General features: G+C 45.1%; 1 protein-coding gene across 3 annotated transcripts; it reads left to right on the top strand.

Annotated features, from left to right (window-relative positions):
* The first annotated feature begins 488 nt into the window (after positions 1–488).
* LOC110506521 (cysteine-rich secretory protein LCCL domain-containing 2) lies at positions 489–25341 on the top strand. 3 transcript variants are annotated; one of them, XM_021586189.3, is made up of 13 exons: positions 489–706; positions 6470–6866; positions 10234–10352; positions 16685–16817; positions 18705–18820; positions 19304–19566; positions 19688–19815; positions 19904–20034; positions 20162–20205; positions 20319–20391; positions 20778–20853; positions 22406–22536; positions 23576–25341. In XM_021586189.3, the coding sequence occupies exons 2-13, from the start codon at positions 6585–6587 to the stop codon at positions 23625–23627; spliced, it is 1548 nt and encodes a 515-aa protein (XP_021441864.2). In that variant the 5' UTR covers positions 489–706; positions 6470–6584; the 3' UTR covers positions 23628–25341. The 3 variants fall into 3 exon arrangements, with proteins under 3 accessions (XP_021441864.2, XP_090078441.1, XP_021441865.2); XM_090222315.1 differs by having other exon boundaries at positions 563–706; positions 16502–16817; XM_021586190.3 differs by having other exon boundaries at positions 564–1524.
* The last annotated feature ends 1457 nt before the right edge of the window (positions 25342–26798 follow it).

The following is a 26798-nucleotide window of genomic DNA, read 5'->3' as shown; positions in this document are numbered from 1 at the left end:
ATGGTCGAATTAATAAACTAAACTAAAACCATAAACTGATATATCATACCAGCTATCATATCATATGAAGGATATATTATAATACAACTATAGAGATAATTATTAATACTAATAAAGTTATACACAAATTACTATCACTTTCAAAATAGAGCAAATTATAATAATATCGTAGGTGGAATTATGAATTATATTTACATGTATCCGACTATAATGATATACAATCATGCAATAATCTGTATGATAGGCTAATGGTAATTATCGATGAACTGTCTTGAAGAAACTCTGGCAACACTTTTGAATTGGAAAAGAAACAGAAAAGTTACTAAACTCTAAAAATACAAAACACTATTACGCTTTTCGATTGCACTGTTTCGCAGTGAATTACATACTTAGCGTTTTCCTTTCGACATCAATCGTCAGAGCGCAGGATGCTTGCCAAGAACATAGCCATCTTGAGGAGGGAGTTGTGGGAGTGACTAAATAAAGAAGAGTTCAAATGTGTTTCCCTCCTCGCTCGTTCAGCGGGGTCTCTATATAAAGCACTGAGATGCTGCTGTAAAGCTAGTCAACAGTCACAAAGTTACTCTGCCCTCTAGGACCGCAGCCAACGAGTACAGCTCCACTTCAGCACCAATTTAGCAAACGGGAAATACTCAACCGGTGCTGAAGCTTTTGCATAATTGCCGGATAATTGTCAGTGATTGAGGTTAGCATGTTTTTCTACATTTAATCAGATTTATTCTGCAACATGTATTCACCATGTAATTCTATGCTTTTGGGTGCTACTGAGTTCAAACATTTTATAATGTTCAGAGTTGATAAGAATATGTGAATGTATTTAATGCTGTTGTAAATTAATTAGCCTGTCATGAAACACTACTTATTTCAATATTGTCTTGAACATTGTTATAACACATGCAAGTGCAGTGCTCTAGCCATCATCACTGTCCACATTTCTACTTCTGTGAAATAATGTCAATCCCAGGTGTCAATTCCTAAAGAATAATTTTATGAAAACTGCATACAGTATGTAGCTTATATCAATAATATAGCTATTTTGAGTCAGGTTTACCTAGGAGCATGTGTTGTCTACTTGTCCAATGGGAGTTGTGTTGATGTGTGACAATCCTGGGTTTGACATCGGGGGCAGTATAGAACCAAAGAGCTACCGCAGAACCACCAGGTGAGAGCCCGCCAGGCTCGTGTGTGTGTGTGTGTGTGTGTGTGTGTGTGTGTGTGTGGCTGGCTGCTCTGTCTGTCACTCAGGTATAACATTCATGAGAATCATGAGAAAGGCCCAGAAATAAAGACTGGTGTGAGAAGGTAGGCAGGGGCACAAAGAGAGAGCCAGAGGAGGGGTGTGGTGGGATGGTTGGACAGCCTCAGGCCAGCCGGCTGGCTCCCATCACTGGCTGGGGCTGCTTGGCTCTGTGACAGTGTGTTGACACAGACCGGCCGTCAGACCTCAAGCCGCCGTTCCAGGCTGAGAGAGAGAAGAGGAATTGAAGGATGCATGGAGCAGTGGTATGACTGCTCTCTCTCTTTACTTCTCTCCCTCTCTGCCATGCCTTCTCCTGCCGGCTGATTTAGTAGCCCTGCTGTTTGTCTTCTCCTGGTCAATGGGGTGGTGGCTGAGGCTGAGGCTGGGAGCCTGCCTTGTGCCCTGTGAGCCTTGTGTGCTGTGGCAAAGGAGGATGAGAACCACACACTTCCTCATTTTCATACTAACATCTTCTGTTTTAGTAAAGAACTCTACATCTGTCTCCCCCCTCTCTTTATTTGGCTTTCTCTCCCTCTATTTTCATCTCTCTATCCATCATTCTCTCTCATTAACTAATAACCCTTTCTGCTGTAGTTCTTCCCTACTCCCTCTCTCCCTCTACTGTTTTAGATTTTTTAAATCTGGCTGACCTGATTTTGCAGCCAGACAAGTATCAGAGAGAGGTCACAGAGATGATGGACTTCTTGAACCTGACTGATTGCTCTCTTTCCACCCAGGTTATATATCACTATGGCATCCAGGGCCATTAAGGACAATTCATGTCTTTAATGAAATATCTGCAGTTATGTTTACTGATACAGTGGGGCAAAAAGTATATAGTCAGCTACCAATTGTGCAAGTTCTCCCACTTAAAAAGATGAGAGAGGCCTGTAATTTTCATCATAGATACACTTCAACTATGACAGACAAAATTAGAAAAAAAAATCCAGAAAATCACATTGTAGGATTTTTAATGAATTTATTTGCAAAATATGGTGGAAAATAAGTATTTGGTCACCTACAAACAAGCAAGATTTCTGGCTCTCACAGACCCGTAACTTCTTCTTTAAGAGGCTCCTCTGTCCTCCACTCGTTACCTGTATTAATGGCACCTGTTTGAACTTGTTATCAGTATAAAAGACACCTGTACACAACCTCAAACAGTCACACTCCAAACTCCACTATGGCCAAGACCAAAGAGCTGTCAAAGGACACCAGAAACAAAATTGTAGACCTGCACCAGGCTGGGAAGACTGAATCTGCAATAGGTAAGCAGCTTGGTTTGAAGAGACCAACTGTGGGAGCAATTATTAGGAAATGGAAGAAGTACAAGACATCCCTCGATCTGGGGCTCTACGCAAGATCTCACCCCGTGGGGTCAAAATGATCACAAGAACGGTGAGCAAAAATCCCAGAACCACACGGGGGGACCTAGTGAATTACCTGCAGAGAGCTGGGACCAAAGTAACAAAGCTTACCATCAGTAACACACTACGCCGCCAGGGACTCAAATCCTGCAGTGCCAGACGTGTCCCCCTGCTTAAACCAGTACATGTCCAGGCCCGTCTGAAGTTTGCTAGAGAGCATTTGGATGGTCCATAAGAAAATTGGGAGAATGTCATATGGTCAGATGAAACCAAAATATAACTTTTTGGTAAAAACTCAACTCGTCGTGTTTGGAGGACAAAGAATGCTGAGTTGCCTCCAAAGAACACCATACCTACTGTGAAGCACGGGCGTGGAAACATCATGCTTTGGGCTGTTTTTCTGCAAAGGGACCAGGACGACTGATCCGTGTAAAGGAAAGAATGAATGGGGCCATGTATCGTGAGATTTGAGAGGAAACCTCCTTCCATCAGCAAGGGCATTGAAGATGAAACGTGGCTGGGTCTTTCAGCATGACAATGATCCCAAACACACCGCCCGGGCAACGAAGGAGTGGCTTCGTAAGAAGCATTTCAAGGTCCTGGAGTGGCCTAGCCAGTCTCCAGATCTCAACCCCATAGAAAATCTTTGGAGGGAGTTGAAAGTCCGTGTTGCCCAGCAACAGCCCCAAAACATCACTGCTCTAGAGGAGATCTGCATGGAGGAATGGGCCAAAATACCAGCAACAGTGTGTGAAAACCTTGTGAAGACTTACAGAAAACGTTTGACCTCTGTCATTGCCAACAAAGGGTATATAACAAAGTATTGAGATAAACTTCTGTTATTGACCAAATACTTATTTTCCACCATAATCTGCAAATAAATTCATAAAAAATCCTACAATAAGATTTTCTGGATTTTTTTTCTCATTTTGTCTGTCATAGTTGAAGGCCTCTCTCATCTTTTTAAGTGGGAGAACTTGCACAATTGGCGGCTGACTAAATACTTTTTTGCCTCTCATAGTTTCAAAGGGGCTGAGTAAAAGTGAATTTCCTTGGTCACAATCGATGGAAGATTACAATTAAGTCATTATTATGGATCTGAAAGGATATCCCCAGCTAATTGCTGTATTATGAAAGAGCTGAAAAGAGCTTTGAAAGGATTTGGCCAAACTGAAGATGATCAGGTACAATGTGGAGATTACATTTATGAGATATTGTCTGACTACTGAAAGCCTTGTAGAGAGAGTGTATCCTTTGATATGGAGTAATACCACTAATTTGGCTACATATCTGATGCCTGCTGGACTTTTCATTTATCACGGTACTCCATTTTGTTTATTTAAATTTTTTTGTTTATCTGTCGGCCCTAGCCCCGAACTCAGGCCCTGTGTGTAGTTAACCGACCCTCTCTTCCCATTCATCGCCATTTTACCTGTTCTTGTTGTCTTAGCTGATTAGCTGTTATGTCTTACCCGTTGTTGTCTTAGCTAGCTCTCCCAATCAACACCTGTGATTGCTTTATGCCTCGCTTTATGTCTTTCTCAAATGTCAATATGCCTTGTGTACTGTTGTTTAGGATAGTTATCATTGTTCTAGTTTACTGCGGAGCCCCTAGTCCCACTCTACATGCCTCAGATTCCTCCTTTGTCCCACCCCCCACACATATGGTGACCTCACCCAGTATAATCAGCACGTCCAGAGATGCATCCTCTCTTATCGTCACTCAGTGCCTGGGCTTACCTCCACTGTACCCGCACCCCACCATACCCCTCTCTGCACATTATGCCCTGAATTTATTCTACCACGCCCAGAAATCTGCTCCTTTTATTCTCTGTCCCCAATGCACTAGACGACCAGTTTTGATAGCCTTTAGCCTTACCCTCATCCTACCGACCCTCCTCTGTTCCTCGGGTGATGTGAAGGTTAACCCAGGCCCTGCGTGTCCCCAGGCACTCTCATTTGTTGACTTCTGTAATCAAAAAAGCCTTGGTTTCATGCATGTTAACATCAGAAGATTTCCATACCCAACTACAACATTTTCCGTCAAGATAGAACTGCCAAAGGGGGAGGAGTTAGCCTGCAAAGTTCTGTCATACTTTCCAGGTCTATGCCCAAACAGTTCGAACTTCTAATTTAAAAAAATAATCTCTCCAGAAATAAGTCTCTCACTGTTGCCACCTGTTATAGACCCCTCTCAGCTCCCAGCTGTGCCCTGGACACCAGGGAATGAATTGATTGCCCCTCATCTATCTTCAGAGTTTGTTCTGTTAGGTGACCTAAACTGGGATATGCTTAACACCCCGCAGTCCTACAATCTAATCCGCTATGGGTCCGCGGACCACCACTCATCACTGTCAAACACTCATTGTGTAGTCAACATTAGTCAGAAATAGTATTATAAATATTCACTTACCTTTGATGATCTTCATCAGAATGCACTCCCAGGAATCCAAGTTCCACGATAAATGTTTGATTTGTTCGATAATGTCCATCATTTATGTCCAAATAGCTTCTTTTGTTAGCGCGTTTGATAAACAAGGCCCCGGATGGACCGGGCTGTGGGGGAGCACTGGAGCTCTGGTGCGCAGCCTTGGCACTACTCCTCCAGGCTGGATGACCACTTTAGCCCGGAACCTCCAGAGTGCAGGCACAGGTTGAACCGGGCTGTGGGTGAGCACTGGAGATCTGGTGCATACCACTCGCACCTCTCCCTTAGGCTCAATACCCACATTCGCACTGCACCCTCCCAGCGCCCCGGAGACACAGCACGCTGTTGGCAGGTGGACAACTACAAATACCTAGGTGTCTGGCTAGACTGTAAACTCTCCTTCCAGACTTATATTTAACATCTCCAATCCAAAATCAAATCTAGAATCTGCTTTCTATTTCGCAACAAAGCCTTCTTCACTCACGCCTCCAAACTTACCCTCGTAAAATTGACTATCCTACCGATCCTCGACTTTGGCGATGTCATCTACAAAATAGCTTCCAATACTCTACTCAGCAAACTGGATGCAGTCTATCACAGTGCCATTCGTTTTGTTACCAAAGCCCCTTATACCACCCACCACTGCGACCTGTATGCTCTAGTCGGCTGGCCCTCGCTACATATTCGTCGCCAGACCCACTGGCTCCAGGTCATCTATAAGTCTATGCTAGGTAAAGCTCCACATTATCTCAGCTCACTGGTCACGATAACAACACCCACCCGTAGCACGCGCTCCAGCAGGTATATCTCACTGGCCATCCTCAAAGCCAACACCTCCTTTGGCCGCCTTTCCTTACAGTTCTCTGCTGCCAGTGACTGGAACGAATTGCAAAAATCGCTGAAGCTGGAGACTTAAATTTCCCTCAATAACTTTAAACATCAGTTATCTGAGCAGCTAACCGATCGCTGCAGCTGTACATAGTCCATCTGTAAATAGCCCACCCAATCTACCTACCTCATTCCCATATTGTTTTTATTTACTTTCTGCTCTTTTGCACACCAGTATATCTACTTGCACATCATCTGCTCATTTATCACTCCAGTGTTAATCTGCTAAATTGTAATTACTTCTCTACTATGGCCTATTTCCTACCACCTCACGCCATTTGCACACACTGTATATAGACTTTCTTTTTTTCTATTGTGTTATTGACTGTATGCTTGTTTATTCCATATGTAACTCTGTGTTTGTTTGTGTCGCACTGCTTTGCTTTATCTTGGCCAGGTCGCAGTTGTAAATGAGAACTTGTTCTCAACTAGCTTACCTGGTTAAATAAAGGTGTCTAGCCATGTGCTTTACTCTGTAGCCTGTTTTGTTGGCTGGCCGGATCACAGTGTGTTTTCTCCCCACAGCATTGAGTCTGCTGTGCTCAGGACCAGAGCTCACACAAGGCTGCCCACTGTGGTCTGCCCAGCCTGCCCAGAGCCCTAGACACAGACGCCCAGAGACCCGTCCCAGAGACCGGAGATGACTGCTGCCATGCCCTGCTGGCTCTCTGCCCTCACCCTCACCCTCACCCTAAACCTCCTGGTCCTCTCTGCCAGGGAAGGAGCTGCCCTCTTCCTGCCCGACTCCAATGAGCTGCGGCAACTACTGAGCCGGTACCAGGATGACCAGAACAGCACCGATAACACAGCGGGTAGTAGGACCCGACGGGCCATCCAGTGGACAGACCGCGGGGAGATTCTACAACTGCACAACAAACTGAGGGGACAAGTGTACCCCACCGCATCCAACATGGAGTACATGGTGAGACATGCAATCCTGAAATGTACACTACCGTTCAAAAGTTTGGTCGTCACTTAAGAAATGTCCTTGTATTTGAAATAAATGCAATTTTTTTGTCCATTAAAATAACATCAAATTGATCAGAAATACAATGTAGACATTGTTAATGTTATAAATGACTATTGTAGCTAGAAACGGCTGATTTTTAATGGAATATCTACATACAGAGGCCCATTATCCGCAACCATCACTCCTGTGTTCCAATGGCACGTTGTGTTAGCTAATTGCAATTATGTTAGCACAGCTGAAAACTGTTGTTCTGATTAAAGAAGCAATAAAACTGCCCTTCTTTAGATTGTTGAGTATCTGGATCATCAGCATCTGTGGGTTCGATTACAGGCTAAAAATGGTGAGTTGCAAAGAAAAAGCCATATCTCAGACAGGCCAATAAAAAAAATATATTAAGATGGGTAAAATAATACAGACACTGAACAGAGGAACTCTGCCTAGAAGGCCAGCATCCCGGAGTCGCCTCTCCACTGTTGACGTTGAGACTGGGGTTTTGCGGGATCAATTTAATGAAGCGGCCAGTTGAGGACTTGTGAGATGTCTGTTTCTCAAACTAGACACTATAATGTACTTGTCCTCTTGCTCAGTTGTACACCAAGGCCTCCCACTTCTCTTTCTATTCTGAATAGGGTCAGTTTGCGCTGTTCTGTGAAGGGAGTAGTACACAGCGTTGTCCGAGATCTTCAGTTTCTTGGCAATTTCTCGCATGGAATAGCCTTCATTTCTCAGAAGAAGAATAGACTGATGAGTTTCAGAAGAAAGTTATTTGTTTCTGGCCATTTTGAGAGTGTAATCGAATACACAAATGCTGATGCTCCAGATACTCAACTAGTCTAAAGCAGGCCAGATTTATTGCTTCTTTAATCAGTTTTCAGCTGTGCTAATATAATTGCAAAAGGGTTTTCTAATGATCAATTATCCTTGATAAACTTGGATTAGCTAACACAACGTGCCATTGGAACACAGGCTTGATGGTTGCTGATAATGGGCCTCTTACGCCTATGTAGATATTCCATTAAAAATCAGCTGTTTCCACCTACAATAATAATTTACAACATTAACAATGTCTACACTGTATATTACTATCAATTCAATGTTATTTTAATAGACAAAAAATGTGCTTTTTATTTAAGAGAAAATACATTTCTAAGTGACCCCAAACTTTTGAACAGTAGTGTATGTACTGTAGCTTTAACTATCATCACCCTGACAGATACACTGTCAACACACTGTAAAGAAGCTCACTATTCACACACTACTGTAGCGCAACAACCTCTATTACATGTAGAATACATGGTAAAAGTGACGGGTTGGGAGTTGTTTCACTAGCTGGAGGCACAGAAAGCTGATGAATAGCAGGTAAGTGGCAGGTAGCCTAGCGGTTCAAGCATTGGGCCAGAAAGCGAGAGGTTGCTAATTCGAATCCCTGAGCCGACAAGATTAAAAATCCCTAATTGCGTCAGAGTTGATAATGGCAGACCCTGCTGCCCGTGACAAATATATTTTATTATTAGATAGTACAGAGAGATGGAGGTAAACATCAGCATCAGTCTGCTGCTCAGGAAATACCAAGATATTGTGTTTATGAGACAGCGATATAATGTAGGTGAGTGTTTATAGGCTCCACATTCAACGGGAGGGTTTTGGTTTTACTACTGTTAGGTTCTGAACAAACAGAATAAAAACTCATGGATGTCTAGAAAAAGCTCAAAACAAGTTTATTCACCCACTGGGTCATACAGCTGCAAAGACAAAGACAGGATTACACAAGAATAAATATTTATACCTTCCTACTAGGCGCAAGTTCTCATTTACAACTGCGACCTGGCCAAGATAAAGCAATGTGACACAAACAAAAACGCAGAGTTACACATGGAATAAACAAGCGTAGTCAATAAAACCATAGAGAGAAAAAAAGTATATATACAGTGTTTGGCAAATGGCGTGAGGAGGTAAGGCAATAAATAGGCCATAGAAGTGAAGTAATTACAATTTAGCAACATCTCTATTGCTAGTCAGGAACTTAATTGGTTCCTCTCACTGGTGTAGCCATGGCCCTGCCTGGTGCTAGAACCTTCCTGGGTGTGGAAGTATATGTGTGTGTAATAGGACTGTTCCTTCTCACTTCATCTGACCTGACCTCGGGCCGAATTCCTCGCTCCTCCCTAATCCTCAACTGTCCTACCTTAACAGTGACTGAAACCTGACTGTTTTCCCTTTGCCTCCCTCCTTAGGCTCCATGATATTTAACAATACCATGTTTTGACAGAATGTAAACTTTCTGCACTCCCCCTTGTCTCACTCAGTAACTTCCCCTACACCTAGGTTCTATCCACCCTACATTGACCCCAACATATTCATTCATTATACATGTAAAGTCATCAATAAGTTCTAGTATGGTAACATGAATAAGTATGTTTCAAGCTAGAGCCCAACACGACAACAATCTTCTCTCCTGGAAAGGTGAGCTCATGGTAGTCAACTGCTGGCAGCCTGGAGAGGAGCTGGCTTACTGGGAGGATAATTACACTGACTCTACACTACCTGCTGGGAGCCAGACACTGCAGAGAGGGGTGAATGAAGACAGGGTAGGCCTCCCTCTGCCCTTCTCTGCCAGGCCTGGTTCTGAGGACAGGACTGGGGGTATAGCCGAGCTGGCATAGTCACGGGCATGCATATGTATGTGTGTGTATTTGTATGTGTGGTGGTGACCACCAATGGCCTGGAAATGTACTGAGGAGAGACACTGTGAGGTTCCACACTGTACCAGTCCTCTCCTCCCCCTCCTCCCCCATATCCTAGTGGTGATAGTGGTGGCAGAGATGAGTTGCATCCCATCTTTCCACGTTCTTTTCCACGGGTAGAGAGAGAAACCCGCTCAGGAAATATGCCTAATTCAGCTGTGATTGCTGGGGATTTGTAGTGGAGTGGGGCCAGGTGCTGCTCCACTCACATTTCCTGGGCTAAAGCTAATGTTTTACTTGTATCCAGATCAATTTCAGCTCCTTTGGAAGAAAGAGGGCTAGCAGAGGCCTACAAAGGTAGCTTGTGGTTAGGTAGGTAGCTATGAGGAGACAGGAGGAGCAGTTATTATATGAAGGGGATCTACCTGGTGGCCTGATATTAAAGCAGCTGGGGTAAGTCTAGCTGTGGAGATGGTCATGGATGAAGGTAGTTTTGATGGGTCTGTCTCACTGTTCACTGATCACATGTTGGAGTGTGTCACAGTGTGGACCCCTTTGCTGTCATTAATGTTACTGAAATGTGTGAGTTTTAGTGTTACAACTTTGTTCTAACAGTGTTATTTGTGTGTTTCCAGGTCTGGGATGATGAGCTGGAGAGGTCAGCCACTCACTGGGCAGAGGCATGCCAGTGGGAACATGGACCTAATGACCTGCTCATGTCCATCGGTCAGAACCTCGCTGTTCACTGGGGCAGGTAAGACAATATGACACACACACGCATGCATACACACATGTACACTTCACACACACACACACACACACACAGTGTAGATGAGAGAAGACAAGTTAAATAAGGATTTTTAAGCCTTGAGACAATTAAGACATAGATTGTGTATGTGTGCCATTCAGAGGGTGAATGCGCAAGACAATATATTTAAGTGCCTTTGAACAGGCTATGGTAGTAGGAGCCAGGCACACCGGTTTGTGTCAAGAACTGCATCACTGATGTTTTTTTCATGCCCAACAGTTTCTTGTGTGTATCAAGAATGGTCCACCACCAAAAGAACATCCAGCCAACTTTTGGATGCATACGGGAGTGCAGCTCCCGCTTTTTATCATAGGTACACTTCAACTGTGAGAGACGGAATCTAAAACAAAACTCCAGAAAATCACATTGTATGATTTTTAAGTAATTAATTTGCATTTTATTGCATGACATAAGTATTAGATACATCAGAAAAGCAGAACTTCATATTTGGTACAGAAACCTTTGTTAGCAATTACAGAGATCATCCGTTTCCTGTAGTTCTTGACCAGGTTTGCACACACTGCAGCAGGGATTTTGGCCCACTCCTACATACAGACCTTCTCCAGATCCTTCAGGTTTCGGGGCTGTCGCTGGGCAATACGGACTTTCAGCTCCCTCCAAAGATTATCTATTGGGTTCAGGTCTGGAGACTGGCTAGGCCACTCCAGGACCTTGAGATGCTTCTTACGGAGCCACTCCTTAGTTGCCCTGGCTGTGTGTTTCGGGTTGTTGTCATGTTGGAAAGACCCAGCCACGACCCATCTTCAATGCTCTTACTGAGGGAAGGAGGTTGTTGCCCAAGATCTCGCGATACATGGCCCCATCCATTCTCCCCTCAATACGGTGCAGTCGTCCTGTCCCCTTTGTAGAAAAGCATCCTCAAAGAAGGATGTTTCCACCTCCGTGCTTCACGGTTGGGATGGTGTTCTTGGGGTTGTACTCATCCTTCTTCTTCCTCCAAACAAGGTGAGTGGAGTTTAAACCAAAAAGCTCAATTTTGTCTCCTCAGACCACATGACCTTCTCCCATTCCTCCTCTGGATCATCCAGATGGTCATTGGCAAACTTCAGACAGGCCTGGATATGCACTGGCTTGAGCAGGGGGACCTTGCGTGCGCTGCAGGATTTTAATCCATGACGGCGTAGTGTGTTACTAATGGTTTTCTTTGAGACTGTGGTCCCAGCTCTCTTCAGGTCATTGACCAGGTCCTGCCGTGTAGTTCTGGGCTGATCCCTCACCTTCCTCATGATCATTGATGACCCACGAGGTGAGATCTTGCATGGAGCCCCAGACCGAGGGTGATTGACCGTCATCTTAAACTTCTTCCATTTTCTAATAATTGCGCCAACAGTTGTTGCCTTCTCACCAAGCTGCTTGCCTATTGTCCTGTAGCCCATCCCAGCCTTGTGCAGGTCTACAATTTTATCCCTGATGTCCTTACACAGCTCTCTGGTCTTGGCCATTGTGGAGAGGTTGGAGTCTGTTTGATTGAGTGTGTGGACCGGTGTCTTTTATACAGGTAACGAGTTCAAACAGGTGCAGTTAATACAGGTAATGAGTGGAGCACACGAGGGCTTCTTAAAGTGTGTGAGAGCCGAAATTCTTACTGGTTGGTAGGTGATCAAATACTTATGTCATGCAATAAAATGCAAATTAATTACTTAAAAATCATACAATGGGCCTCCCGGGTGGCGCAGTGGTTAAGGGCGCTGTACTGCAGCGTCAGCTGTGCCACCAGAGACTCTGGGTTCGCGCCCAGGCTCTGTCGTAACCGGCCGCGACCGGGAGGTCCGTGGGGCGACGCACATTTGGCCTAGCGTCGTCCGGGTTTGGGAGTGCTCGGTCGGTAGGGATATCCTTGTCTCATTGCGCAGCAGCGACTCCTGTGGCGGGCCGGGCGCAGTGCGCGCTAACCAAGGTTGCCAGGTGCACGGTGTTTCCTCCGACACATTGGTGTGGCTGGCTTCCGGGTTGGATGCGCGCTGTGTTTAAATGTTTTTATTTTTTTTATATTTTTACCTTTATTTAACTAGGCAAGTCAGTTAAGAACAAATTCTTATTTTCAATGACGGCCTAGGAACTGTGGGTTAACTGCCTCTTAAGAAGTGTTAAGAAGCAGTGTGGCTTGGTTGGGTTGTGTATCGGAGGACGCATGACTTTCAACCTTCGTCTCTCCCGAGCCCGTACGGGAGTTGTAGCGATGAGACAAGATAGTAGCTACTAAAAAAACAATTGGATACCACGAAACGTACTTTTCTCTATTGTGTAAGTTGTCAGGTATTTCACCCAAGTACAAAGAAATCAATGTTTGTTCTATGTCAAATCCCATAATTTTCCAATGTTAGATCTTATTTCTCCCCAGTAAGTTTTGATTGCGGGGCAGAACCAAAAGATATGAGAGTGATCCACCCTTGATAGCCCGCATTCTCTCCAACAAGGGTGTAGGGAGCCAGTCTCTTTTGATTTCAGTTTAGGTGTTATGAAGAAACGTATTACATTCTTCCAACAGAATTCTCTCCATGACCTTGAGTTGGTGGAGCTTTGAGTCTCTAATATGTTCAACCATGTTTCATCAGTTATTTCAATGTTAAGTTCCTCCTCCCGTTTCTGTTTAATATAGTTTGTTGATTGTTTCTTTGAGGATTGAATACCCAAGTAAAGATTGGAAATAGTTGCTCGAGGGTCAATCACTTTTATTTCCCTTAAGATATAGTGTCGAACTTGTAGGTATCTGTAAAAATCTTGTTGATCCAAGCCATGTTTTTTACTTATGTCCTGAAAGTTCTCTAGGTCCCCATTCCTTGTAATTGTACTGAATGATGTGATCCCTTTCTGCGTCCATTGTTTAAATCTGCTGTACCGAGTTGCAGGGATGAAGCTGGGGTCGTATGTGGGCCAACTCAGCAGTTTGACCCCTGTCTAAATTATTTTGCTTAACTGCCCTAAACCACGTCTTCAGAGAGAAATTAATCCACTGATTTTGTCTATTGTATATTTCTATTACCTTGTCCTTATTTCCCCAAACTGACTATGTGTATCTCTGTCAAAGTAGTCTCCACGTCTTTCCATTTGGATTCGTATTCTGAATTGCACCAACACACCAGAGGTCTCAATTGGGCTGACACAAAATAATATTTTAGGCTCTTCAAACAGTATCATAAATAATCCTCCTCCTCACACACACCAACCCCCCTTCTAGCTCTGACTCTACTGATAACTACGTTATTGAAGAAAATATACTTTCTGTCCCTGTGATATGTGGTTGTCCCACCTAACTATCTTAAGATGGATGCATTAACTGTATGTTGCTCTGGAGAAGAGCGTCTGCTAAAGGACTCAAATTAAAACATTTAAAACATGGACCAACATCCTTGTGAAAAGCTTTTGACACTTTGTAGAATCCATGCCCTGACAAATTGAGGCTGTTCTGAGGGCAAAAGGGGGGAGTGCAATTCAATATTAGGAAGGTGCTCATAATGCTGGGTATACTCAGTGTAGGTATTTGTGCTGTGTGTTTGTTAGGGTGTTCAGAGCATTGCAGCCTGACAGTGGAGGGCTCTTTGTGTATGACAGTGGAGGGCTCTTTGTGTATGACAGTGGAGGGCTCTTTGTGTATGACAGTGGAGGGCTCTTTGTGCATGACAGTGTAGGGCTCTTTGTGTATGACAGTGGAGGGCTCTTTGTGTATGACAGTGGGGCTCTTTGTGTATGACAGTGGAGGGCTCTTTGTGTATGACAGTGGGGTTATTTGTGTATGACAGTGGAGGGCTCTTTGTGCATGACAGTGGAGGGCTCTTTGTGTATGACAGTGGAGGGCTCTTTGTGTATGACAGTGGGGCTCTTTGTGTATGACAGTGGAGGGCTCTTTGTGTATGACAGTGGAGGGCTCTTTGTGTATGACAGTGGAGGGCTCTTTGTGTATGACAGTGGGGCTCTTTGTGTATGACAGTGGAGGGCTCTTTGTGTATGACAGTGGGGCTCTTTGTGTATGACAGTGGAGGGCTCTTTGTGTATGACAGTGGGGCTCTTTGTGTATGACAGTGGAGGGCTCTTTGTGTATGACAGTGGAGGGCTCTTTGTGTATGACAGTGGAGGGCTCTTTGTGTATGACAGTGGAGGGCTCTTTGTGTATGACAGTGGAGGGCTCTTTGTGTATGACAGTGGAGGGCTCTTTGTGTATGACAGTGGAGGGCTCTTTGTGTATGACAGTGGAGGGCTCTTTGTGTATGACAGTGGAGGGCTGTTTGTGTATGACAGTGGAGGGCTCTTTGTGTATGACAGTGGAGGGCTCTTTGTGTATGACAGTGGAGGGCTCTTTGTGTATGACAGTGGAGGGCTCTTTGTGTATGACAGTGGAGGGCTCTTTGTGTATGACAGTGGAGGGCTCTTTGTGTATGACAGTGGAGGGCTCTTTGTGTATGACAGTGGAGGGCTCTTTGTGTATGACAGGGGAGGGCTCTTTGTGTATGACAGTGGAGGGCTCTTTGTGTATGAGAGTGGGGCTCTTTGTGTATGAGAGTGGGGCTCTTTGTGTATGACAGTGGAGGGCTCTTTGTGTATGACAGTGGAGGGCTCTTTGTGTATGACAGTGGAGGGCTCTTTGTGTATGACAGTGGAGGGCTCTTTGTGTATGACAGTGGAGGGCTCTTTGTGTATGACAGTGGAGGGCTCTTTGTGTATGACAGTGGAGGGCTCTTTGTGTATGACAGTGGAGGGCTCTTTGTGTATGACAGTGGAGGGCTCTTTGTGTATGACAGTGGAGGGCTCTTTGTGTATGACAGTGGGGCTCTTTGTGTATGACAGTGGGGCTCTTTGTGTATGAGAGTGGGGCTCTTTGTGTATGACAGTGGGGCTCCTTGTGTATGACAGTGGAGGGCTCTTTGTGTATGAGAGTGGGGCTCTTTGTGTATGAGAGTGGGGCTCTTTGTGTATGACAGTGGAGGGCTCTTTGTGTATGACAGTGGAGGGCTCTTTGTGTATGACAGTGGAGGGCTCTTTGTGTATGACAGTGGAGGGCTCTTTGTGTATGACAGTGGAGGGCTCTTTGTGTATGACAGTGGAGGGCTCTTTGTGTATGACAGTGGAGGGCTCTTTGTGTATGACAGTGTAGGGCTCTTTGTGTATGACAGTGGAGGGCTCTTTGTGTATGAGAGTGGGGCTCTTTGTGTATGACAGTGGGGCTCTTTGTGTATGAGAGTGGGGCTCTTTGTGTATGACAGTGGGGCTCCTTGTGTATGACAGTGGAGGGCTCTTTGTGTATGACAGTGGAGGGCTCTTTGTGTATGACAGTGGAGGGCTCTTTGTGTATGACAGTGGAGGGCTCTTTGTGTATGACAGTGGAGGGCTCTTTGTGCATGACAGTGGAGGGCTCTTTGTGCATGACAGTGGAGGGCTCTTTGTGTATGACAGTGGAGGGCTCTTTGTGTATGACAGTGGAGGGCTCTTTGTGCATGACAGTGGAGGGCTCTTTGTGTATGACAGTGGGGCTCTTTGTGTATGACAGTGGAGGGCTCTTTGTGTATGACAGTGGAGGGCTCCCTCAGCAGGTGCCATTCCAGGAATCTGCTCGCTCGCGCTCTCACAGACCCCCTGTCTCACAGACCCCATCTCTCACAGATCCCCTCTCTCCCTCTCTCCCTCGCTCCCCCCCTCTCTCACAGACCCCCTCTCTCCCTCTCTCCACCCTCTCTCACAGACCCCCTCTCTCCCTCTCTCTCTCACAGACCCCCTCTCTCCCTCTCTCCCCCCTCTCCCTCTCTCTCTCACAGACCCCCTCTCTCCCTCTCACCCTCCCTCTCCCCCCCCCTCTCTCACAGACCCCCTCTCTCCCTTTCTCTCCCCCCCCCCCCTCCCCCTCTCCCTTTCTCTCTCTTCTGATGCCAACACCGGCCAGGGCTGTTTATCTCCCTCTCCGCTGCCAGTTTGTAGTCTCAGCACTTTTCAGTACCGTAAAAAGAGATGTTTACAATAAAGGGCCATAATTGATTCGACAGGCTGTGGAGCCATGTTTAGTTTTTGTAATTTTTTCTCAGCATGGCTCGAGTTCCCCAGTGTTGGAGGGAAACAGACTGTGAGTGTGTCTGTGTGTCTGCTAGGTCAGAACCGGACTAATCAGTGGAGGCCAGAGGGGAGCCTGAGGGGAGGCTGTTGCAGTGCGTCTCAAGCCCAGCCAAAGCACCTGGCAGCCCCCTCAGATATTCCTCAAATGGCAGCTGGAGGTCCTCCTGTATGAGCTCTCTGTGCTGCTGAGGCTGATGCTGCTCCCTCCGTGTCTGCAGATACCGCTCCCCTGCCTACCACGTCCAGGCCTGGTATGATGAGGTGAAGGACTACACCTACCCCTACCAACATGAGTGCAATCCCTGGTGTCCCGACCGCTGCTCAGGGCCCATGTGCACCCACTACACCCAGGTGAGTCTTGGCTGGGGGAGGAAGGGGGTGGGGGTTCTGAGTTTGGAGCGAGTACTTCCCTCAACAGTTCTACAATGAACAGCAAACCACATTTGGATCTAATTCCATATGAAATTGTATTTTTACAGGTTTCCTTTGAACTAATATAGATGATCTGTGTATGAGCCTGTGCAGTGTTCAAGGTCATATGTTTCCTCTCTACCATCAGTATATAATGGACAGCACGTGACTTTTAAAGGGGATGCAGCTGCAGGTATTCAGGTCCTGTGTAAAAACAATGTGTTGCCTGCAGCCTCTTCAATGGGTGTCCATTAACTGAAAACAGGGGGAGTGCCTTAAAAAGTGTGGTTACCATAGGACCACATGGGGGCACGGTAGTGTAGTGACAGGGGAAGTTATTTGCCGCCTCAAGAGCATTAAACCATCACAGCAGAAAGGGTGAAACAAAGGGGAAGAAAGAGAGATAAACAGAGAGGGGAAGAGAGGGACAAGAGGGGGATGAAGAGGGAGAATTGGCCTCCTCTCCTCATAGACTTTACTTTGTAGCTGGGATGGGTTTGTGAAAACAGCCCGACTCATCCTCCTGCATCTGCATACTTCACACGGGAAACCAGGTCGCTAGCATCTGGAAACACTTCCCAGACACACCAATCATCTCTGTGTTTGACCTGTATTCCTTTGAAAATGGAATGCAGGATTGCGGGGAACAATGCCATGTCTGAACACCCGTTCCTTGTTTCTGCCTTTCATTTTCTAGGAATACTAGCGTAGCGTAGCATAGTTGGGGTCCAATCCCTACCATAACACTGCAAAGCTAGGTTATGCTAGCCCCTCCGGGTCAGTATCCTCACAGTCTCTCTCTGGGATGACACAGAGCTTTACCACAGGCTCCAGCCCTCATCATCACATCTCTGTGTATGCTGTAGTGGTGTAGCAGTGCGGTGTCTATGCTGAGTCATTGTCTCTAAGTCTATACTGCCTGTGGCCTCTCACTGGCCCAGGAAAGGGAAACACATTCCTGAAAGATGGGGGGGGGGGGGGGGGGAGTGAGAGTCAGAGAGAGAGAAATAGAGGGAAGAATTAGGGGTACAGGGGGGGAAGAGTGGTATTGGAGTCACGTAACAAGCTGTCAGTAGTAGGACTGCCCTGGTGTCAAATCCATAGGTGCTGCCTGTAGCTTACATTTAAGTAGTAAAAAACAAACTGTATTACTATTTTTCACTTTTGTATTTGGCATTTGATTCTTGATTGATACTTTTATTGTACTGCATTGTTGAGGAGAGTTAGCAAGCAAGCATTTCACTGTAACGTATGCGTGCAAGTGACCAATAAACTTTGATTTGATTGAACTACCTCTCCATATTGACAGAGGAAGTGGGTCTGACCAGAGTTGTCTTTGTTCGGTCCGAGCTACTGCCAGTATCATTTATTTACATTATTAAACTGGATCATGAGAATGATCACAGAACGTCGCAGGAAACAAACTGTGGTCACACTCGACGTCTATCTCAGGGGCCCCATCAATCTGCCTCTAAACCCCAGCATGGGAGCCACTTCCTGTGGCAGTAATGAGGGATCTATGAGGGGCGAGAGGAGTGAGAAAAAAGAAAGAGAGAGGTCTACAGTGACATGGTGCTTCCTACCGATTTGTCTGTGAGGCGTTTCTCAGATCTCCATAGCCACCCATGACAGGCCCTTTCAAAGGCTGCAGAGCTGCAGGGCTCCAAATCAAATAGTTTCAGCTAGTACAGTTGTCTGCACTTTTATGTGGAGCTGAGGAACTGTATCGGTGGAGATGGATGTGTGGTCATAGAAAGAACAACGAGTCAGCAATGCGAATGTCCTTTTATAATAATAATGTTAATGGAAGTGTTGTCTTCTCTGCAGCTGGTCTGGGCCACCACTAGTCGTGTGGGGTGTGCAGTGCACGTGTGTCCCAGGATGAACGTGTGGGGGGAGATCTGGGAGAACGCTGTTTACCTCGTCTGTAACTACTCCCCCAAGTAAGACCAACTCACTAACGTTACTCTCATTTCCCCACTCATTCACACATCACGTCTCCAGTGTTCTGTTTTACATACTTCTTACCACCACATGGGGTGTTTACCCAATACCAAACGCTTTTGAGGGCACATGTCAGGGTATGAATTTGTCTGTCTAATGTTACAGTTAAAGTGTCTGTCTAAGAAGTATTTCATGACACATTGAGGCCATGCTGAAATTCCAGCAGAAGTTCAAATACAAAAATAATAAAGGAAGGGGAAAGAGAAACAGGTCCTAAGCAGAATGTTCCAGACAGACCTCGTTTCATTTCCAGAGGGAGAGCAGGATGGTTTTCATTATCCAGCTGGACTCAGGGATTTAAGAGTGTGTGATAATGTGCAAAGAACACGTGAATAATTACAAGGCCATGTGCCGTGATGGCTGAGTGCTGATTAGTTTCCAGTCAGTTTAAACTGACCACTGTGCTCCTTCCTCCTCCCCAGGGGAAACTGGATCGGAGAGGCCCCTTACCAACATGGGCGCCCATGCTCCCAGTGCCCTCCTAGCTACGGAGGAAGCTGCAGGGACAACCTCTGCTTCAAGGGAGACTCTCAGCGTTCTGAGACTGAGGATATGAACGAGGTGGAGAAAGCTCAGATTCCCATGTCACCCCGCACCACCGCCAAGCCTGTCCCCAGACCCAAACCCAAGCCTGCTGCTCCCAAGAAACCCTCCACTCCCAAGGCTCCCACCAGCACTTTCCTGGGTGAGTTTGACTAGTGGGAATCGTGGTTGGGGGCTTTCAGAGTTGACTATTTGAATGTATTGTTTGGTAAGGAATGCCACTGAAATCCCTTATTGACCAGTAATTAATTTGTCGTCCACAGCTCAAAACATCAAGTGTGAGACCAAAATGCGTGACAAGTGCAAGGGAGCAACCTGCAACAGATTCAACTGCCCTGCTAACTGCCAGAACAAGAAAGGGAAAGTGTGGGGGACGCTCTTCTATGATGTGGTGAGTCTCACACTGAAGTCCAACATTTTACACCATAGATTTAGTATGCCTGAATGTGTTTCTAAGGATTATTTTTCTATTTTTCTAGCAATCAAGTATCTGCCGTGCTGCTATGCATTATGGTATCATCAATAACAATGGTGGTCTGGTGGACACTACAAGGAAAGACAAGTTGCCATTCTTTGTCAAGGCAACAAAGAACGGCATTGAGTCATTCAGGTAGATATTTCTGGTAGTCTTTATTTTCTGTCGTCATTCTGCCTGCTATGCTCATTCATGTTTTGTGAAATGAATGATTTCCTGAAATGTAATGGTCTTCTAATGCCTGGCTTTGATCTCTTCACAGTAAATACAAAGCCGGCAATGCATTTGTGGTGTCCAAAGTGGAAAGTAAGTCAAACTTTTTCCAGAATAAGTGGAGCATGCACACCCTTGTTTTTTAGTTTCTTCACCTGATGACTTTTGCAGCTGTTGATGGCGTATGTCTCCTCTCTGTTCCACAGGACAATCAGTGGACTGCTATGCAACAGTGGCGGAGATCTGCCCCTTCAAGAAGCCCTACTCCAACTGCCCAAGGTGCCCAGCTCCTCTCCCCCCACCATGTTTCACACGCACAACAAGAAGTGATGACTTGTGAATTAAGGGCTTTGCTTTGTAAGCAAAATCTAATTAGAGTCAGATTCCTGCTCTGGGACAAATGCTTTAAACCTCCATTACAAAACCACTGGAATCTCCTAAACATGCAGAGTCTGCTAGAAGGAAGCGTCAGTCTTTCCTCTGTTCTACAGAAGTTCAATGGAAAATGTGTCGGGGTTATTCATAACATGACATACATTACATTTAGCTAAATGGCAAATTCTTGCATAAATCCTGCATTTCTCATTGTTGCAACATAAACCGTGGGTCACCCATTCAATTGTATTTGTCAATAATAATGCAATCTCAATGTGTGTCTCCCTCAGAGTATTCTGTCCTGCCAACTGCAAGAACGAGCCATCCTACTGGGCTCCGGTGGTTGGGAACAGCTTCTACACAGATGTAAGTGCTGGACCTAGTCACTGGGTATACCAGAATGGCATCACCATGCATGTCCTATCCTCACCATGCCTGTCCTATCATCCTGACCATACTGAAAGGCTGAGAGGTCATACTAACAGAGGATAAAAAGTTTGTCCCCACTGGGCCTGCCAGACAGATACACCTCAGTGTGTCTGCTCCCCAGAGAACTGTATCTGACTGGAACACTGACCTGATTTATGTTGGACAGCAGATGAGTGCGGTCTAGCCCCGTTGAGCACTTAAGAGACTGTGGCCTGAGGCGACCACGAGCAACTTCTGAATAGCGGTGTGAACATAGTTGGAATGGGAGCACTGGTGATGCAGGCCTGGTAATGGTCGCCAGTAATGTCTCTCCCAGTGCTGAGTTCGACCACACACAGCTGCTCAGCCCTGACTGGCGGATTAACTGACTCATAACTGGCCCAGAGATTGCATGCTTGAGGCCTGAGGTCTGAGGCATGGGACTGTCAGGAGAGGGCTTTAGGACCAGTCTCAGAGAGGGAGGAGCAGTGGGACACACTGTCACCTCCATTATTGTCACATCACCTCAGTTCCTGTCAGATCACCTCTTTCACTTCCTAATGACCCGAGGGTAAATCTCAAGTGATACACTATACTCCATACAGAGCGCTACCTTTGGCCAGAGACACATACAACTCTAGTGACAAGGAGTGCACTATATAGAGAATAATATGCCATTGGAGACACGCCATATGTCATTCTAAATTCACCTCTGACCTAAGTTGCAAGTTGCATGTGTAAGCTAATGTGAGACTGCAGTGGATGAAAGGAGCGAAAGGAACCATTTTGGACCTACATTGACCCAGTTACATGAAGTTGATGTTTTAAGTGTTGTTGCCTCGAATTAACTTGTTGACTCTTGTTTTTCCCCAACATTATTTCACTTAGATGTAGTCCAACTAGACACAACAGTTTCCCAGAGATCTCAAACAGGGCCTAATGACTGTATTTTGTAAGGGCAGAGCCTGATTCTAACACTTAAACACTCACAGTGCCAACACACAGCAAAACACAGCAGGAGAAGAGGAACAGGCCTATATTGACATGACAGAAGTCCCTAGAATGTGGCCTGTGTTAGGCTAGACTAGTGTGATGGAGTATGATGAACCAGGGTCTGACACGCTGGAGCCAGACTCAGTGCTTCGGACTGGGTGACAGGAGGCACCATGCCCTGCCTCAGAACCATGTGTGGAGTGTACAGCTCTCTGCTGCTGTCTGTCATCTGTAATCCAGAGTGGGGCAGCAGTTTACATCCTGATAATGATGTGCCTGGCTTCAGCCTTGCTATTGTCATGCATATGTACATGTATAGGATTTGTACATATTGAATGCTCTGGAAACGAATACATTGACTGTATTTGATGTGGCTCTGTGCACTGTATGTGCCTGTACTGTACCTAATACAAGAAGCATTACTGATATAGTGAAATGGAATAATAAGCCATGATTGCTGTATCTGATATCATGAGAGGTATAATGAACCCTCTCTTCTGATTCCCCCCTCCCTCAGCGCTCCAGTATCTGCCGAGCAGCCATCCATGCCGGGGTGACACAAGCCGGCGGGGGCTACGTGGACGTCCTGGCCCTGGATAAGAAGAAGAGTTACGTTGGCGTCCTGAAGAACGGCATCCAGTCAGAGAGGTGGGTGCCTGCTCTACCCTCCTCTTCCCCTAAAATACCCTTCCCTGCCCTCTCCCTACCCTTCCCTCACACACCCCTCCCCTGTCAGGCAGAGGTCTAGGGCTCAAGCACGGAAGCCATTGGCGCCAAGTCCATGTTTGGCACACAGGGGTGCAAGAGTAATGGTGTGGTTTGGTGTGCGGACGGCCCACACATGAACTCTTTGCTTACTTTACCCGGATATTCAATGGAGTGTGCAAAGTGCTGCATGGCCAAAATCAGCTGAGCTAGAGTACAGTGAAGTCTAATGCTGAAATCAAGGGTCCCCTACCTGGGAGCCTCACCTTGACCTTAGTGTGAGTGAGGACATGGGCTGTCAGTGACAGGGAACAGTATGGTATTACAACCATGGCCATCAACAGTCAGCCTCTGGTGTGATAGAGACTGATCCAGAGGTTGACTTCTGTCCAAGTGATGACCCAGCTGTTAGGAAGTGGGGCGTACATGTAGCTGGTTGGGTGGACGGTTCTTTAATAAGGAGGAAATAATCACAGCCTATCCATTTACCCGGGGATGGAAAAGCTGTCGGCGGCTGACTCAGTGCTTCCCTCTGCAGGTAATTGCAGCCAATCTGATGGGACGGGCATCATCCTGGCATTACTGAGATTGGCAGGCCTTCAAGGCCTCTCCACTACTAAGTCAATAACAAAGCCATCAGGCCCAGAACAATAGTGGTTGTTGGAAAGATCAGTCAGTCACTATAACAGCATGGTTAACAATGAGCCAGTGTTTGAGTCATGTTTCCAGGTACGACCACTGTGATTACGCTACTCTTACTGTAGGATGTCATGAGCAACAGGCTGCCTTGAATTGGAGCCAAAAATACATTTGGTCCACAAAACAACTGACTGACTTAACAACAATATGGTTTATATTATTTTAGTTTTTCTTAGATTTATGTCACTTTATCTTAGTAATGAGTTGAAAGGACACTGGTTAACTGTTTTGAGTTCATGAATGAATGCTCAATGTAACCATCTCTCTCACTTCTCTTTTGCAGTAAGAGCAATCCAGAGGGTGGCTCGTTCCGGGTTTTTGCTGTGAGGGAGTGAGTCTCCTCCATCTCAGGACCTCACACTCATTGGTTCAGGGACTAACAGGGTCCCCAATCTGCTCTTTCTGCAATCTGGGGGCAGGAAGTGCCCATAGGTTTGATGCCATGGCAACTCCTCCCATCTGTCTCTGTCCCCCACTCTGGGAGGAAGCAGAATTTTCCATTGGACCAACCGACACTTCTCCCTCTTAGCTAATAAACAGTATCTGACTGCTCAAAGTCGGTGGCTAACATCACAAAGAACCCTTCTGTCTTCTCCTACCTTTCTCACCTTTAAACTCCAGATGATTTTTGTAAGATACACAAGCGTTAAATGCAAAATGATGTGTAACATCAAAGACCAATAGAACAGCTGGTGCTGGATCTCTGCGTCTTGACATGTTTCAAATCAAATATGTCATATTTGTTTATATTTTATGTTCTTAATACAAAAGTGAATCATTGGTCTCCATACACAGGAATGTATATTGATCACTGTATTTAATCATTCTGTACAGATTTCATTAATTCATTTTTTTCTTCTTAAATGACTGTATATTAACAGTTTTATATGTGTTCATAGTGTATTTTGTAGCTTGTCTCTGCTTTCCTAACACATTAATGCTTTCATCGTTGTCTTTACCTTTGGCGGAAAGGCCATGGTGCTTGAGTTAGGAGAGGATCTGTGTTTGGCATGCTGGACGAGCTCACAGTGGACAGACAGGCAGACAGAGACAGACAGACTTAGGGGTTGCGTAGGAAGGGAAGGGGAATGAGGAGGAGGGGAAGGCATACCTCCAAGGAAAAGAAACCTTTCCTGAATACAGCTTGTACTTGTTCCAGTGTCAATAATGTTCAGACGATCTGGTAAAGGTACAAAAACATTGTAGCAATATTCTGTCCACTGTGAGCCTCAGGAAGGCAATGGGAGCTTGTGTGGGCAGGGCTTTCAAAATGGTGGCATATCTGGCTTCATCTGAGGACATTCACAGATGAACGATGTTCTTGTTTGAAAAATGATTCTGTATTTATAATAGCTCACTGATTTCTTCCCCCCTTTCCTCTCTTGATGCCATGTGTTTTGATTGAATAATAGAAATACTGTACAATAGGTTGAATTTGTCCCCACTTAAGACAGTTGAATGTTGTAGGTTTTGTAGAAAGAGGGTCTTATACAGTCCTGTGTAAGAAAGGTGTGCCAAGTGTTCCTATCAGCAGGCTTAGCTTCAGTTAGGATTCATTCACTAGGTAATGATTTGTAAAATACACAGAGGATGCAGAACATGGATCTGTTTAAACCACTCATACCCAGGAATGTAATAAATAGTTACTTATCCAGAAGGAAGGCACACAGAGGCAGAGGCAGGCTTCAGTTGGGGAATATCCTCTTAAATGCTGAGACTTTGTCGTGAGAGCAGAGTAAATCTATGTAAATTGATGCTGGAGGTTTTGGGTCTCCTAAAGAATGACATTAGGTATCCTCTATCTATCCCTAGGCTAGACTGGACAACAGTGCAGCCATTCTCTCTTTGTTTTAGTTTTCATCTTTCAACTTTTTTTTTAGGCTACCTCAGTCTTGTCGCTGCGCTAGGTTTGTAGTACATTGGAACATCTTAAGGGAAATGTTAATGGTTTGTACAGCTTTGGAAATGGAGTGTAAATACTTTTATTTGTCTTTTCTGAACTGTTCTCTTTGCTGTAAATGTATCTTTCTAAATATATGTGATGTGTTATTTTGTTTGTTTGTCTGGTTTGTATGGTGTTTATAGGCATTGGATGGGTTTAGTATTTTTTTGGCACAATTTGAAATAGTATTTGTAATATAAGTTATGTGAATAGTATTTAGAATGTAAGTTTCTTTTGTACACTGGATATAGTAGGATATAATACATACATTTTCCTAGGTAGTAGAAACATGTTCCTATAGCAATTTAGCATAAATACTTATTTCTCAACAATCCAAATACAACAACACATCTTGAGCCAGATCACATGACTGGAGCAGTCAGGTGACATGACAGGCATGCTGAGTAGTGATGGGCATTCCTGCTCTTTTTAGTGAGCTGGCTTGGATCCTAAACGGCGCTTTAAAAAATACATGTCACACAGTTTGCGATAGTTTGACTATGATTGGTGTTAAAACAATTCTAATTAAATTATTAAATGAAATCATACTCTACCATAACCACAATCTATTTAAAAATGCATTTGTTTGTTATGAAAAAAATGCTATTAAACATTTGCATTTAAAGTATAACTTTTCAATGTATATAAACTAAGTGCATATAAATCTAACCATTCAAAATGAATACAATCTGAACATAATAATATAATATTGCACCATATCAACGAAAGATAAATAACAATGGGCAAAACTGCATCCCAGTGAAAACATTAAACTGGTCCCTCTTTTCTCTCTCTTATTTATAGCCATGTTATAACCAGCAACACACACCAATGCTGACCATCTTTTGCCTTTATGCGAGATTTGCATTCAGAAATGCAAGCTGCCTCACTTTCGAGGGGTTGATGCGGTTTCTTCTCTCAGTAATTATTTGTCCCATTTTCGAGGGAACGGATGTGGCCACTATGCAGAGTCTCCCTTTCATGACTTTTTCCTCCAAATAGGATCGGACCTCCATTATGGCATCTGCTGAGGGATTCCTTTGTGCCAAACAGCTTCCAAACAGCAGACATTTCTTGCACTACTGCTGGTGCTTCTGCTCCATATGATCCCTCTTCTTCCTGTTGCCCTGGTGCCTGAGCCAGCTGACTGCTGGGGCTGTCCTTTCCTGCTACTGAGGTTATTCTTTGAAGAGCCAATCGCTATGGCATCAATCGCTCTGGCATCACTGAAGGCTAACTTCTTAAACCTGGCGTCAAGTGCAGTGGTTTCTGATAGCACGTGATTATATTCCATTCTGTGGAACTTTCTATCCCCTGATGAACATAGGGTGTCCATCAACTCTGTCTCATGTCCTGTGGTTACATTTTGCTCCTCTCTGACGGCTGTAATTCGCTGCAGACCCTTACACAGGAGTATCATTTTTGAGACTGTCACATAGCTGAAAAGAGAGAACAGTAACATATTAGTTCAGATTCATGTTTTGTCTACTGATACTACATTCTCATCTACTGCTCATATTAATATATAATACTGGATTAAATAATGATGTAGTAATAACTGCTT

The sequence above is a fragment of the Oncorhynchus mykiss genome, chromosome 26 (genome assembly GCF_057628025.1).
Source record: "Oncorhynchus mykiss isolate SJ-2025 chromosome 26, ASM5762802v1, whole genome shotgun sequence".
NCBI classification, from domain to species: Eukaryota; Metazoa; Chordata; class Actinopteri; order Salmoniformes; family Salmonidae; genus Oncorhynchus; species Oncorhynchus mykiss.
Note: the sequence above shows the minus strand (reverse complement) of the source record. Positions and strands in the feature narration are given on the sequence as shown.

Excerpts from the sequence above, each read along its gene's own strand:
- LOC110506521 (XM_021586189.3), top strand. The coding sequence starts at position 6,585 with ATGACTGCTGCCATGCCCTGCTGGCTCTCTGCCCTCACCCTCACCCTC. Across the intron at positions 6,867-10,233 it reads CATCCAACATGGAGTACATG|GTCTGGGATGATGAGCTGGA; the intron begins GTGAGACATGCA and ends GTGTGTTTCCAG. Across the intron at positions 20,854-22,405 it reads GGAACAGCTTCTACACAGAT|CGCTCCAGTATCTGCCGAGC; the intron begins GTAAGTGCTGGA and ends CCCCTCCCTCAG.